The sequence below is a fragment of the Takifugu flavidus genome, chromosome 4 (genome assembly GCF_003711565.1).
Source record: "Takifugu flavidus isolate HTHZ2018 chromosome 4, ASM371156v2, whole genome shotgun sequence".
NCBI classification, from domain to species: Eukaryota; Metazoa; Chordata; class Actinopteri; order Tetraodontiformes; family Tetraodontidae; genus Takifugu; species Takifugu flavidus.
The window spans coordinates 6,701,529-6,715,037 of record NC_079523.1 but is presented as its reverse complement, the minus strand read 5'-3'; the positions used below and the strand labels follow the sequence as shown (position 1 = coordinate 6,715,037).

General features: G+C 42.2%; 1 protein-coding gene across 1 annotated transcript; it reads right to left on the bottom strand.

The window, feature by feature from the left end:
* Nucleotides 1-4,225: 4,225 nt before the first annotated feature.
* dctn2 (dynactin 2 (p50)) lies at nucleotides 4,226-13,476 on the bottom strand. The gene is made up of 14 exons (XM_057030523.1): nucleotides 13,263-13,476; nucleotides 12,904-12,972; nucleotides 10,837-10,933; nucleotides 10,625-10,686; nucleotides 10,383-10,481; nucleotides 10,012-10,172; nucleotides 8,695-8,845; nucleotides 8,429-8,494; nucleotides 8,262-8,300; nucleotides 8,028-8,105; nucleotides 7,183-7,254; nucleotides 6,508-6,610; nucleotides 5,471-5,562; nucleotides 4,226-4,977 (listed from the first exon to the last, which is right to left on the bottom strand). The coding sequence occupies exons 1-14, from the start codon at nucleotides 13,296-13,298 to the stop codon at nucleotides 4,891-4,893; spliced, it is 1,212 nt and encodes a 403-aa protein (XP_056886503.1). The 5' UTR covers nucleotides 13,299-13,476; the 3' UTR covers nucleotides 4,226-4,890.
* Nucleotides 13,477-13,509: the final 33 nt, after the last annotated feature.

Sequence of the window (13,509 nt, the reverse complement as noted above, 5' to 3'; positions counted from 1 at the left end):
AATTAATATATTTTCCTTGACAACATCCAATAGACTGTCGTGAAATGGGGAGTGGGCGGGGCTCAGAGGTCGTCCCGCCTCGGTGTTTTCTACCTCTACAGCTCGTATAGTTTGTACGAGCAGCAATTGTGATGCAGTCATAAGACGGCCAGGACGAATTTGGGGCGTATGGGAGTCACATGAAAGGAATGATGCAATGCTTGGCAACCAATTTCTAGCTGGGGATAACACCAGCAGAATCAGAACATGTTTTATTAAACAGTGTTGGCTCTAACTAAAATCTAAAAATATACATATATGCATGGATATGTAATGTCGAAGAATTAGATTGTTCCCGCCACAGAAAAAAAGCTGAATCGACTTATCTCGCGAGTCGTTTTAATTGCAATTAAGATGTTATTTATATTTACAGTAACGTCATTGTTGGTGATTCAAGATCCGCGCATTTTTAACCTTTGTTGAAAAGTGCTTCATTGAAGTTGGCGACCTCTATCGCGGCATGGAGAAAAATAAGTCCACGCCTTGAAATGGAACCTTGGCCATACTGCCGGAGCAGGTGTTTGTTATGTAGGACGACGAAGACGCCCACGTGAACAGTTGTGTCGTATTCTCATTCATTTCATAGCGCGCGCTCTGGCGCTGCTCCGCGAGATATGAAAACACGCTCGGGTCGGCTGGGTGGATCTGGGATCAGTTTGTGGGCATTGTTATTAGTCTTTTATTCAAAATAATTAAAAATATGTATTCATAAATATGTATTCGGTAAAACAGGCTAATGTAATAAGATGTCGGGGTTTATATAGACTACTATCCAGTAACACGCTAAAAGCAAACATTTAAAAAAAGGCAGGTTCACGATTGTTCATATGCTATTTAAAGCACATTTATTTACGAAAAACAACATTTAAAATGACAAAAAGGATAAACGCGTGTCTGTTATTGTAACTCTTAACTCAGTGCTCTTGTGTTGTGAGAGCTGATCAACACATCGTTGTATGTATATGAGATGGAAAGTTCACGTGCGTGATGCAGTTTACAAGGAAGAGACACCGTTCAGGAAGTTCAGCAAGGTCACGCGTTGTCTCGCGGATACTATAGCTTTGTGACAGAAGACGTCCATCACTGAGGTAAACAACAACAAGAAAACCAAAACACGCTCCATCCATCCCAGACTACACACACACACACACACACCACGCTGTTTTCCATGCTCAGCGTGCGCGGCTCCACATGCACAGCCCCATAGCAACAGCGCCAAGCAGCGAATAGAAAGGCCAAATACTGTCTCTAAGAGCCGGGTTAAAGCGCTGCAGGAAGCGCCGCGCACACGTCACGACTTGAGTGGCTGTTGCTGAGTAGTTCTGCATACTTTCTCTGCGCCTCCCCCTCCTCCCCCAGCTCCCCCCAGCTCCCCCACCTCCCCCAGCTCCCCCCAGCTCCCCCCAGCTCCCCCACCTCCCCATCCCTGCCGTCTGTTTGTTCTGTCGGAGCCGTCGTCTGCGCCCTGTTCAATGAAACACTGTTTACCCTCCACACAGGCTGCGGGCTGCCTCTTCTTATTGTTTAAGTGTGTCCAGAAACGGCTGGACTCTTTGGCTGATTTGGTTTTTGTTTTTTTCTTGTCATTTCCAATAACTCGAAAAGTTACAACCAAACCATGTAAATGATCTCTGGATTATTATACCACTGGATATGCTGCTGTTTTCTTCTTTGGTTTTTTTGACAACTGCTCCTGTTGTTAGGTTTTTGCTGACTTTTCACTCCAGATAAAGTAAATACACACACACACACACACACACAAACAAACACACACACACACACATACTTCTATTGGTGGTTGACCTTCTAAAAAATATCATACACAATACTATATCGCTTTTTATAAACATGTATAATTTAATCACAACTTATTAACGATTTAACTAGTTGATGTTTAAATTTGTAGAAATGACACCTTTCTTTGACAAATCACTTGGTTTAGATAAACAAAAACGTCGATGAATGGCTTCTTTATTTTTATCGCAACTAAATCACTTGAGGATGTTGTTTTCCTTTGTATTAGAGGCATAAAGGATTTCTGTCCTGACCATGTGCCCTTGGTCAAATCTCCACACCCAGTCCTCACACACACACACACACACACACACACACACACCACACACACACACACACACGCACACACACCAGCTGTCGGAATACTTCCCTCCACTGAACTCATACAGCTGTTAACATGATGATACAGTAAATCATTTCCAGATCTTTAGTTTTTTTCTTTGTTTTTCCTCATCTTAAAAATACCATTTAAAACAGCTTAAAAATAAATGGCAGTGTGTGTGTTTGTGTGTGAAGTCAAAACCAGTTCTGAGCCGTGAAGACAGCGATACCGATGTCAAATTAAGCAAGCCCAGGCCAACAGTCCTTTGTTACCCACCAACCGCCCGTGTGTGTGTGTGTGTGTGTGTGAGAGAGAGAGAGAGAGACTCCGTCAGGAGGCTTCACGTCTGTCTTCTCCTCTAACGTTCAACATTCACACGGATCCACTCCAAAAATCCCCCCCCCACACTGACGTCCAAATGTTGCCTCCACTTCTCTCAGAGCTTTAGGAGGACTTTGCAGACAATCTTGTTACAATGTTAAATCCCTCCGAACTTTCTGTATGTTGAACCTATACTCGTCACAAAGCCTTGGTTCTGCCCCACGACAGGCACGGAAAAAATGTGATAAAAAGCTCAAGATCCCTTTTTATAAAATGGAAAAAAGTGCTCTGGTTTTAGATAATCAGATAAAACACAATAAGCATTTCCATCTCCAAATATGTGTGTGATTGAGTTACTACTTTAACACAAGGGGCTTTGGAAATTCAACATTTTAGATTATAAAATTACAGTTATTATTAAGATGAAAGAAGATAAATTGTGACAAGTCATGAAAGAAAAACAATTTAATAATTGCTCTTGTGGGCCCAGATTACTTCTAGCAGTTAAGAAAAGCTGTGGTGGTGGTGGTGGGGGGGGGGGGGGGGTGTAAAACAGGAATAAAAAAAAAAGAAGAGATTGTAAAGTGTTGAACTTTAAAAGGCTGTCTGAATTGGTGGGTGGACAGGCAGCCAGACCCTCACTTCACCCTTTTCCTCCCTACCTCTTATTTATATAAAAGCAGGAGAAGTCTTTTCTGAGGGATCAGTTCTGCCTGAAGCTGCTCTGTTCAACCCAAACAATCAAATATTTCCTTTGTCCTGCGGTGCGAAGGAGCAGAGAACTGAAGGTTAAAAAAAGAAGAAGTTTTGTTTGATTTATTTTCCTATTTTTGTCCACACAGTGGGGCAGCATTGATGTGAGCTGCTGTAAAGATGGTGGAGCTGGGCTGGTCCAATTCTGGTCCATCAGGAATAGAAGCTTAGAGTGTACGCCGTCATATACAGTTCACAGTTACGTCATCCGGCTGGGGCTTTCCCTTCTAAGGTGGATCTATGGCTCCAGTTCCCTGAACTTGATATGTTCTCACCCAGTACCGTTCTGATGTTCTCTCGGTACCAGATTCAGTCAAATCCCGGTTAAATTCACAGACTGAGTAACTCCAGTTTAACGTTATACCAAACCGTGCTCCCTGAACTTCAGTGCACGATGTCTGGATGACTCAACAGAAAGATGAACTTTAAACTTTCCCCTTTGCATCTGATACAGTGACACCAAACGTTATTGCACTCAATGACCCCAGAAATATTCTGTGATAGTTTAAGGAGATTCCTTTACTAAATACTAAATGGGACTGTCTGGAATGTGAAAGTTAATACATACATTAGACTAAATAATTTGACATCATTTAAAAAGAGATTTAATGAAAATTTACTTCCAGGGTCAGATATATACATGACCAGCTTTATTGTAGTGTGTGAAGCTATTGATACTTTGCTGCCATCTAGTGTTCATCAGTAGACCCGCAACGTCCGTCTTTAAAAAATTACAAACCATCATTTTAATATGCGCTTGCATGGCTGTAATAACATGTCAGTTCTGTTTAATAGCAGTTCGAGGTCGATGACAACAATGTCTGTCATCCAGTCATCCTCATGTCCTGTCTTCCTTGTTCAGACGTGTCTGCAAGTGCCCAAACAATTACAACATCCCTTTGAATGGTTTTGTTAATGGGTTTCAAATCACTACAGGAGTATATTTTCTTTTCTTTTCAATGGGTTGACAATTAGCTCTGCAAATAAGAGGCCAGGTTTTATTTGATTTTGTTTTATTGTTTTTTGTGTGACCACATATGAACAGTACAGCTGACTTGTATGCGATGTCAAAGCAGATAAAAGTCTCAACCGTGGTGTCTGCTCTCAGTCATAATATTATAGTTACAAGCGACTGAGCGTGAAGAAACAATGGCGAGCATATTTACAAGGGTCCCATCAGTGACATGTCCCCCTGGTCAGTCCTGCTACAACATCATGAGACAATAGACCGCGACATCATGAAAGAACAATCCGTCAAATCCAATACAACCATCATGTGACCGGACTTCTAAAGGCAAAACAAATATTAAAGGTTCCATGGAAAAGTGGGGATTTCTACCATTTAATACAATTATAAAAACAATCCAGTCTAAAAGTCAGAAATCTTAACTGTCATTAATGGAGCCGTGCATTCGTTGAGCAGTTTGATGCAAGTGAAGGAAAGAAAGAAAGAAGGGTGGACAAGGACATTTGGTCACTTTTGATGTTTTTTTTATGATTTCCAACCTTCTAAACATTCCACTTGGTGAAAAAAAAAGGCAGAAGCAAAATAGAGAGCAACAGAGGAATGGAGACCACAGGTTCAAAGCGTACGCGTCCCTTTGTTGCTCTCTACATTTTGTCCATGTCCTCCAGGCTGTTGGAGGACAACTCTGCCCTCTTTATTTAGAAACCTTCTTCATTCTCTCATCTAGAGCAGAAAAGTTCTCTTCTATAGCGAGCAGGTTTTCCTTCATTGTCTGCTGAACCTGGTGGGGATAACAAGTGAAATATGACCGCTAAGAAGCTAAATGAGTGCAGATCGTTAACAGCTACGAGGCCAGCAAGTATGATGGGATGAAGAACCACAAAGGCTGATTTTGTTTTTGAAATGTCAGAATTCTGCATTTCTCTAAATGGCTTCTCAGTGTGACAGACGCCACTCAGCACATGAGCCACTAGTGGAAAATTAAAATCTAAATTTTAAACCCGCTCCGTTCCTCCAGCTCATTTATTAAAACTTTGAATTTCCCATCTGGGCTGAGGTCATGACCACCAAAACCATCCTGCGCTGTTTGTTTGTTTTTTCCCCCCCATAGAAGGATTTTACTACCAATATATCTTTGATAATGTAGAAAAAATAAGAATGATTGAAAACGGGAGACCAAAGTTCACAGAGAAATCTATTTCTATTAAAACACAGTATAATGTTACTGCTTGTGTCATCTGGCTGTGGAAGCAGCGTGATGCTGGACGTCCTACCTGTGTTAGCAGGGTGTTGTTGTCCTTCAGAGAGTTGTTGATCATCTGTTGAGTGGTGTCCAGGTGGGTCAGCAGCTGGCCAAACTGCATGGCTACCAGACAGACAGACAGACGGACAGAGCGACTGAGCATTGTGGTGTGTAATTTGCAGTCTTGTCTCTGCTCAGGGCTTAACTGATAACAGAGACAGGAGCCATCATAAGAGATACCAAATTGTCTTTTGTACAGTTTTTACTTGCTTTTGTCAGTGCAGAAGGATCAGAAGAGAAATAAAGCCAGCGCTGCTGCGCCGTGCTGAAGAGAGACAGCTAACGGCGCCGCGTGACAGATTGGTGCAGAGAGGCCGAATGATAAACGACTTCTGAGCTCTGGGGATATTTGATCAATACAATCTGCTTTCATGTGTTAAAAAATAAAAAGATGATAACCTGATATGCACGTATCGTGCATCTCTTCCTCCCCAAGGCTGCATTTTGCACTCAGTAAAGACAGATTCATTCTAATTGCGTTATCATTTAGGGGCTCTGGAGTGAGGATTTTTTGTACTGCTGTGACAGAATGACAACGTTTTGCCTAATTCTATTATCCACTTGACATCCGTTTCAGCTTAGAATCTATCATTCAATCTTCACATACAGATGATCCAAAGATTTCGAAAATGCCGATTACAGGACAAGAATAAATTGGGAGCGCAGCTACTGTGATCTGGGTTCATGCTCTATATTGTCCTACATATTCTGAATATTAAAATATAAGTAACCCCCCCAATGACCTACATACATCCTCTCCTTGAACTCTCATGGGCATTTGAGGCGTCATGGTCTGCAACAATGCTCAGGTATGTGATGCATGTCAAAGAGGCAGGATCCAAATTTCCCAGCAGAACATTGCTTAATGTTCTTAATGCCTACTGGCCTGGGAACGCTTTTGAACTGCACAACACAGCACAAGAGCTGCAGTTCTGAAGATGCTCTGACCCAGTTGTTTAGCCAACACCTTCCTCTTGCCCAGTTTCCCTACTTTAACAACTTGGTTACCTTGCTCGTGCAGCTCCTTGACAGCAACAAGCCTCTGCACCACCTGAGGCACAGAGGTCGACATGGCATCCCACTTCTGCACCACATCATACAGCTGTGACACCTAAAAGGGTACACGTATAATTTAAATCATCACGTTGAATGTGTTTATTTTAGCTAAAATTATAGAAGAACAATTTTGTGATCATTGTATTTTTATGTAAAAAAAGAGAAGAAAAAAAAGTCCTAATTTTTGGTTGTCAGCAACCACATAACAAGTGTGTTGCAATATTCAATAATATCAGTGCATGCAGTTTTAAAATAATGAATTAATACATTATAAGGTCAGTTAAGCACTTTTTTTTTTAAACCAATCCTTCAAAATAGCTAAATACTGCCCCCTACGGGCGATAACACTCAACACTTTAGCTCAATTCACAGGTAAATACTCTTGCAAAGTGCTAAATCATCAATAGACAGAAATAAGATACTGCCAACATTTACCAACTTCCTTTGACAGCTACAACCAAGCAGCTGCAGTATTACATTTAACTATAATATTCTCTAATACATGCAAATATATCTCATTCTTGATATCAGTTATCCGGGCGAGAGGGCTCCCTTTCATTTTTGAAGCAATTTCCCAGTTGATAACTAGATTCTACACAGACTGTTGGATGCACAGGAGTTACCAACCTTATTCTGTGTTTCAGCATCCTCAATAGCTGCCTTGTGTTTAGCAATCTCATTCATTTTTCCAAGGACACTCTAAATGGAAGGGGAGAAACTCTTAGAGAAAGACTAACAATTCAACGAGACATTGAGATATCTAAAAGAAAAACAGTCAAACATTCCAACTTTACTATGCATTTAATTAAAAAGGCAGATACCCTTCGTGTGACTGTGCATGCCTTAACAAGTAAAGGATGTCAAGGCTTCCATCCTTATTATGTCGCTCGAATACTGCTAAATATTCTTATAGTCTAAAGTCATCAGATACATTTTTCAGCAACTCTAAATACGTCTACGTACTGGTTGCCCTGGTTTTTCTGACTTGTGGGCTGTTTTCAGCAAGGTAAAGGTTAATGAGGCTGCAGTAAAACAACGCAGAAATGCTGAAGGATGGTCTGATCCAACAACGTTGTGGACTGTCAGAGCCAGACTCAGCCATGCACGCAACGAAAGGTCATTCACTTCTGATTCCCACAAAAGCTGATAGCATTTTAGCAGGTTTGAAGAAGATTTAAGGGGAAATAACAGTGTTGAGCCTTAATCATAGAGATGGTGCTGAGATGGTCGTCAAAGGTGCATTACCCAAATGTGCATAGGTAATTTAAATAGCATTTATTTACCCCATGGTTCAATGAATTCATTTATTAAAAAGTAAAAACTGACGACTGTTAAAACAAATTTGGATAGCAGACTCAGACAAGGTAATGGGGGGGGGGGGGGGGGAACTACCCACAGTCCTCTTGTTTCACAGAAAGAAAATCACCAATTCAAGCTAGTGTGTCACTAAAATGATGTGAAAAGAGCGTTACCTGCAACCTGGCCTCCACTTGATCAAGCATAGTAGAGTCCAGGGCACTGACCCGTGCCTGCAGGAGTTCTATAGTGTCCTGAAACAAACACACACACACACACACACACACACATTAGACTTTACAATCTTCAGCAACTGACAAACTGGTGTGCTCTTTGCAGCATGTCCGACTTCCCCAGTGACACTAGACAGAGACTTCTAGACAGAGACATTCTGGGGCGTTCCTTCTTACCATCAAACTTGCTCCTTGTACACCAGTGCTCAAAGGTCCCTGCAAATGTAAACACAGCCAATCTGAGACAAAGACTTTCCCTACACACCACACCGATGATAGATTTACAAGTCTGCTTTGTGAAAGATTAAGAAGATTGCTGTGTGTTTTCTTTGAAGGATGCGCACCTGTTTGTCTGATCCAGAGCCAACTGCAATCTCCAGCTCTGCGAGACGCTTCTCCAGCTCTGCGATCTACAGAGACACAGAAAACACGGCTGGCAGTGACAACAACGCTCCCCCGGACCCGCACACGCATCCACACGCATCCACACGCATCCACACGCCTTTCTCCCTTTCCTTCATTCGTGATTCAAACATTTCTCTCATGAGATGAAAAGACATGACAGCAACCGCATGCATGTGAAATCAGCCGAGACGTTCATCCTGCACACCTTGGCAGACTCGGTGAATTTCTCCTGTTCTGGTCTGCTGTGTAGTTCGTACAGCACCACTCCGTCCGGACCTTTAGCAGGCGCTGGCTTGCCGTCTCCGGGAGCGCCGCTCCGGCTGCCCTTGGCCGCTTCCAGCTGGGTGAGCAGACGCCTGCAGGCAACAAGGAAAAGAAGTCAGGAGGATCAACGCATCAGTGTGTTCAACACCGTAATCAGCCTCAGGTACGGCTGCAGACTGATTCTTTGTTGGCTCTGTTGCTGAACTTGCAGCCTTTTCAATATTGGCTGTTCTCCCACTATTTCTTTTCACATTTTAATCAATTCCCTTCTGTTTTACATCAGAGAAATATTCTCTATATCCTGCAGCACCTCTCCAGTTGGTTCCTGAATTTTTGCCATTGCAGCAGAATCATGCAAGCAATAAATGCCAATTCTACTGTGTTGTCCTTGTTATTCCACATCCTCTATATGTAGCTGGAAAGCTCAGTCAAATTACCTCCAATTGCCTTCCCTCTGTCTTACTATCAATCTTCAGTAATTGTGCTGCCTGATAGCGCAGCTTATCAACTGCACTAAATGAGAGTTCATTTTCCACTTGCGTTTCTAGTCAAGCAGGCAGTAACGTCGCTGTCGCAAGTCGATGTTCTGTGAGCAAGACAGTTGCTCCATTTCCTTTAACCCGTTTATGCAAATCAAAACTGAAGATGGAAATGTAAAATTAGACATTCATTAAAGCATCACTATTGAGAGATGCTTTTGACAAACGCAAAAAGATTCTGACAGTTCCATTGTCTTCATTGAGGACTGCTTCCAACTATAGTCTGTAGCAGACACACAACTATTTTGTAATGCAGCTAGTGTGGTTTTTCTACTCTAAAATCTATTTGGAGGTCCAAGCTTTTCCACCTTTGAGAGACATTTGGCAGTTTTAAAGTGGATGAAGCCAGTATGGAGATACGAAAGGGTGATCCTATAATATCCTATATGTTCCAAAGTTCCACCAACAACACGGATATTTGCCATTAACCAGCAAGTTACACAAAGCTTGAGTTAGACTTGACTAATTACTGAACGAGCAGATGTGGAGTTCTTACGCTGCGTTATGTGTAACTCTTCAACAAGTGCTGCCTAGTAACTAGAATCACTGCAGAATGTGACCTCCTGTGATCCAAAGACCTCTTTCTGATTCTGTGTGTGTGTGTGTGTGTGGTGTGTGTGTGTGTGTGTGTGTGTGTGTGTGTGTGTGTGTGTGTGTGTGTGTGTGTGTGTGTGTGAAAAGAGCCATTGTCTGCCAGCTCCCTCATCGTCGCGTCTCACCTGGCCAGAGCGCCATCTGGGTCGGCCAGGTTGATGTGTGCCTGTGGCCCCAACAGTGAGTCCAGATGGGCAGAAACCAGCTGCTGTTTGAGTTGGGCTGCCTGCTGGGCCAGGACCACCGGGGTCAGCCGTTCCTCTGCGTTGCATTCCTTTGTTGCGGTCTGAAAGCAGAATGGCAGGTGAGGAACTCAGTGTTACACAGCAACAACAACAAAACACGGGTCAATAAAGCACGAATAAAAAAAAAAACAACAGCCTGGAGTGTAACCATCATGGTTAGTGATCATGTTTAGTATTTCCTCTCTCTAATTGTCCTCTTGGAAAAGGGACAAATATGCTAAGACACCCTTAATATCCAACCGTCAACTCACCTGGATGGCATCGACTTCCTGAGTGAGTTCCTGGATTTCGTTCACCAGACGTTGGTACTTCTGCTGTGGGGTCTCTTTTACGCCACAACCTTCTCCGAGCTAAGCAAAGATAAAGGAAATGGCACTGATATCACACATATACTGTTGTGCTGTGCTACTGACAATAGCTCAGAAATAGTCCTTCACTCAAATGAAATCTGAGATTCTTGAATGCAGATAAAAGACAAAATGAATGTACTAACAATTTCAAAGTCTCCAGACTCATAGCCCACCCTTCGGCTTCTGCTGATGCGGTCTGAGAAGTCTGTAAATAGGATAGTCATGTGTTAGGGGTTTATATAAACAGTTTTGGGCAAACCTGAAAATAACCGACTTTAATTTCAGCAATAGTAATACAGCTCCACCAAAAAAAAAAAAGGACAAACCAAGCTACATGTTTGCAGGTGGTACTGACCGAGTCCTTTGGTGTTGACGTGCTTGTCCTTGAACTTGTCGTAGGCTGCATTGGGGTTGACCACAATCCTCTCCACGCTGTCGCTGCAGAGCTCCTCCTGTGGTTCAAACGTGGCTGTTAGATAGAATCAAGACAAAGACTCTCCAAACACAGCAAATGGGCCCTTTCTTACTGACCCAGTCAACAAAATGCAAACTGATCAACACGCTCGTAAAATACAAAAGACGACACATGGTCAACGGCCTTAATGTGTTAAGGAAAAAAGTGTAGCAATTAAATCATGTTGTGTTTATTACTAAGGAATTAGTCACAGAAGCTGCTGATTAATGATAAAAATAAAGTACACTAAAGATGTATTGAGACCTGATTAGTGATTAAAAGCATTGAAACAGACATCCATGCAGCCAAGTCAACTATGGTAAAATCAAAACTACGTGACACAGGATGACAGAACCAACACTTAGATCCATAAACTGTCTTCTAGATTTCCAAATTATAGCTGTTCAATTAGTGGTTGTCAGCAGCACAAACAATACGGCTCATTTGGGATGAATTTGATGACGACCAGATTGAAATGAAAACACCAGTATCACATGTAAACAGATGAGTCTGAGCACACATTAAAAACAGAAAACACGCGCACACACGCACACACACACACCACAAGGATTTTTTCTACAGATGTAGGGAACAGGAGCGATGAGGAGGAGTCAGGTAGTTAGTTAGGCTCTTACCAGCTCCTTGGGTTTCCAAAGAGAGTTAGAGAGAGTTAACGGAGGAGCAGGGGAGAGAAAAGAGTCAGGGGGGAGAGAGAGACAAGACAGATTAATATGGTTATCACATGCCATGCACGCAACAGGAACATTCAGCTGGGGTTGGGAAAGTTAACAAGAGAAAGCAGTGTTCTGAGACTGGCTTCTTCAGAATCCTCCAGACACGCTGGTCAAATGCCTCAATGATGGCAGTTCTCTCTCCTCTCCCCCACTTTTGTTACATTGGAGGGCAATGATCTGGTTCACTTCTGCCGTGACCAACAACTTCAAAACAATAAAACGGCACAAAACATGGAACACTCTGGGCGAAGCAACTTTCTCAACTCTTCACTTGGCATCGAACTTATCTCTGGCTGCAATCCTCTGGGAGAGTTTTACAAAGCAATCATGCATTAATATGACATTTAGCATATGTAAAACAATTCTTAGAGCATGACAGTTTGAGAATGATGAGATAACCAAACCAGGAGCAAGAAAAAGATGGGATTAAAGAGCGTCTGAAACCCACATTATTCCCTTAGAATCGCAAGTAGGAAGAAGAGACTCAGTAATATTCACTTCCAAAGAATCAAAACAGATGAATTACAGGAGGTGTTTGCAACTCTGTTCAATCCATTCCTCAATTCTTCATTCCCCATGACAGAGGCAGGAAAAAAAGAAAATACTGACTTTCAAACGCATGCATTTAAGAGGTGTGGCGTTCAGCTCGGAGAGTAAAACAGAGCCAGTCTTACTTGTACAAACTAGGTTCCGGGCAGGGATGGGAAAGGGGAAAAACAAGGTGGGACACAAGGAAGGGAAAATGCTGATTAGGACTCAGCTGATCAGTGAACAGCCTGGAAACATTCAGTTTTATTACTGGACCAGAACTCCTTCATGGTACCTGCAGTCACTGGGTTTGGATGACAGCTTATCAATATTAGAATACAGTGAAAAGAGAGGTTTTAGAACTCCTGCCTCGCTTAAAACACACAGAACATATTTATTAGGCCATGATCTTTATAATAGATCTATTTTCTCTAATGGCATAAGCGTCTTCAATGGTTTTCTATTTACAGATATCAAACGGAAGACTTAAATAGTACCATTGAAATGACCCCTGTGATAAATATCAATGAGGTGTCAATTCACCTAACCTGGAATGACTAAAGCATATTTCCACTGTCAAAATTGTAATAGCTGCCATTCAGTTAACAGGATTCTGCCCATCAGTGTAAACACTTGTTAGCTACTTGTGCTAGCTGAATACGGATGCTAACTATAGAACTTTGAGTCAAAAAAAGCAACCACTTACCGACTCAAACTGAGCTTGGTCATCTTCTGGAAGGTCTCCTGTCTCATACACGTCCGGCTCGTTAAAAGCCTATTAAAGGATACCAAGAACAATACAACATGAAAATTAAGCTTTGTATGGCCAACGCCCCGGCCTGTGCCACAATTGATACTGGGTGGCAAGTTTCTCGAAAAACAACTACCAAACTAAAATGTACATACAATTAGAGATTAGTCGAAGAATCGCGATTCGCAACTGTATAAGAATGAAAACCTCTATGCATAAATTGTATTAAAAGAGAGCGTGGTTAGCTAAATTAGCCGCTAGAGCCTGAAGCTAACGCTGTCAAACACAAATTGCTCGGTGGTGTGTCTACTTACAATTCCTGGTAGATTTGCGTATTTAGGATCGGCCATTGTCAACCAGAGGTTAAATCCAGATCCGCAACCAACTAAATGTAAAAGCCTTTCTTAAATTTCGCAACTTGTCGATACGTCGGAGTAAATTATAACAAAAGATACAGTTCGCTGGTCAAGACCGGCAGAGCGCTACAGTCTGAGATACTCTGCTGGAGTCTGACAGGGAGTGTGCTTGTTTTTATCCAAAGCGAAAGGCGAATGAGCGGTG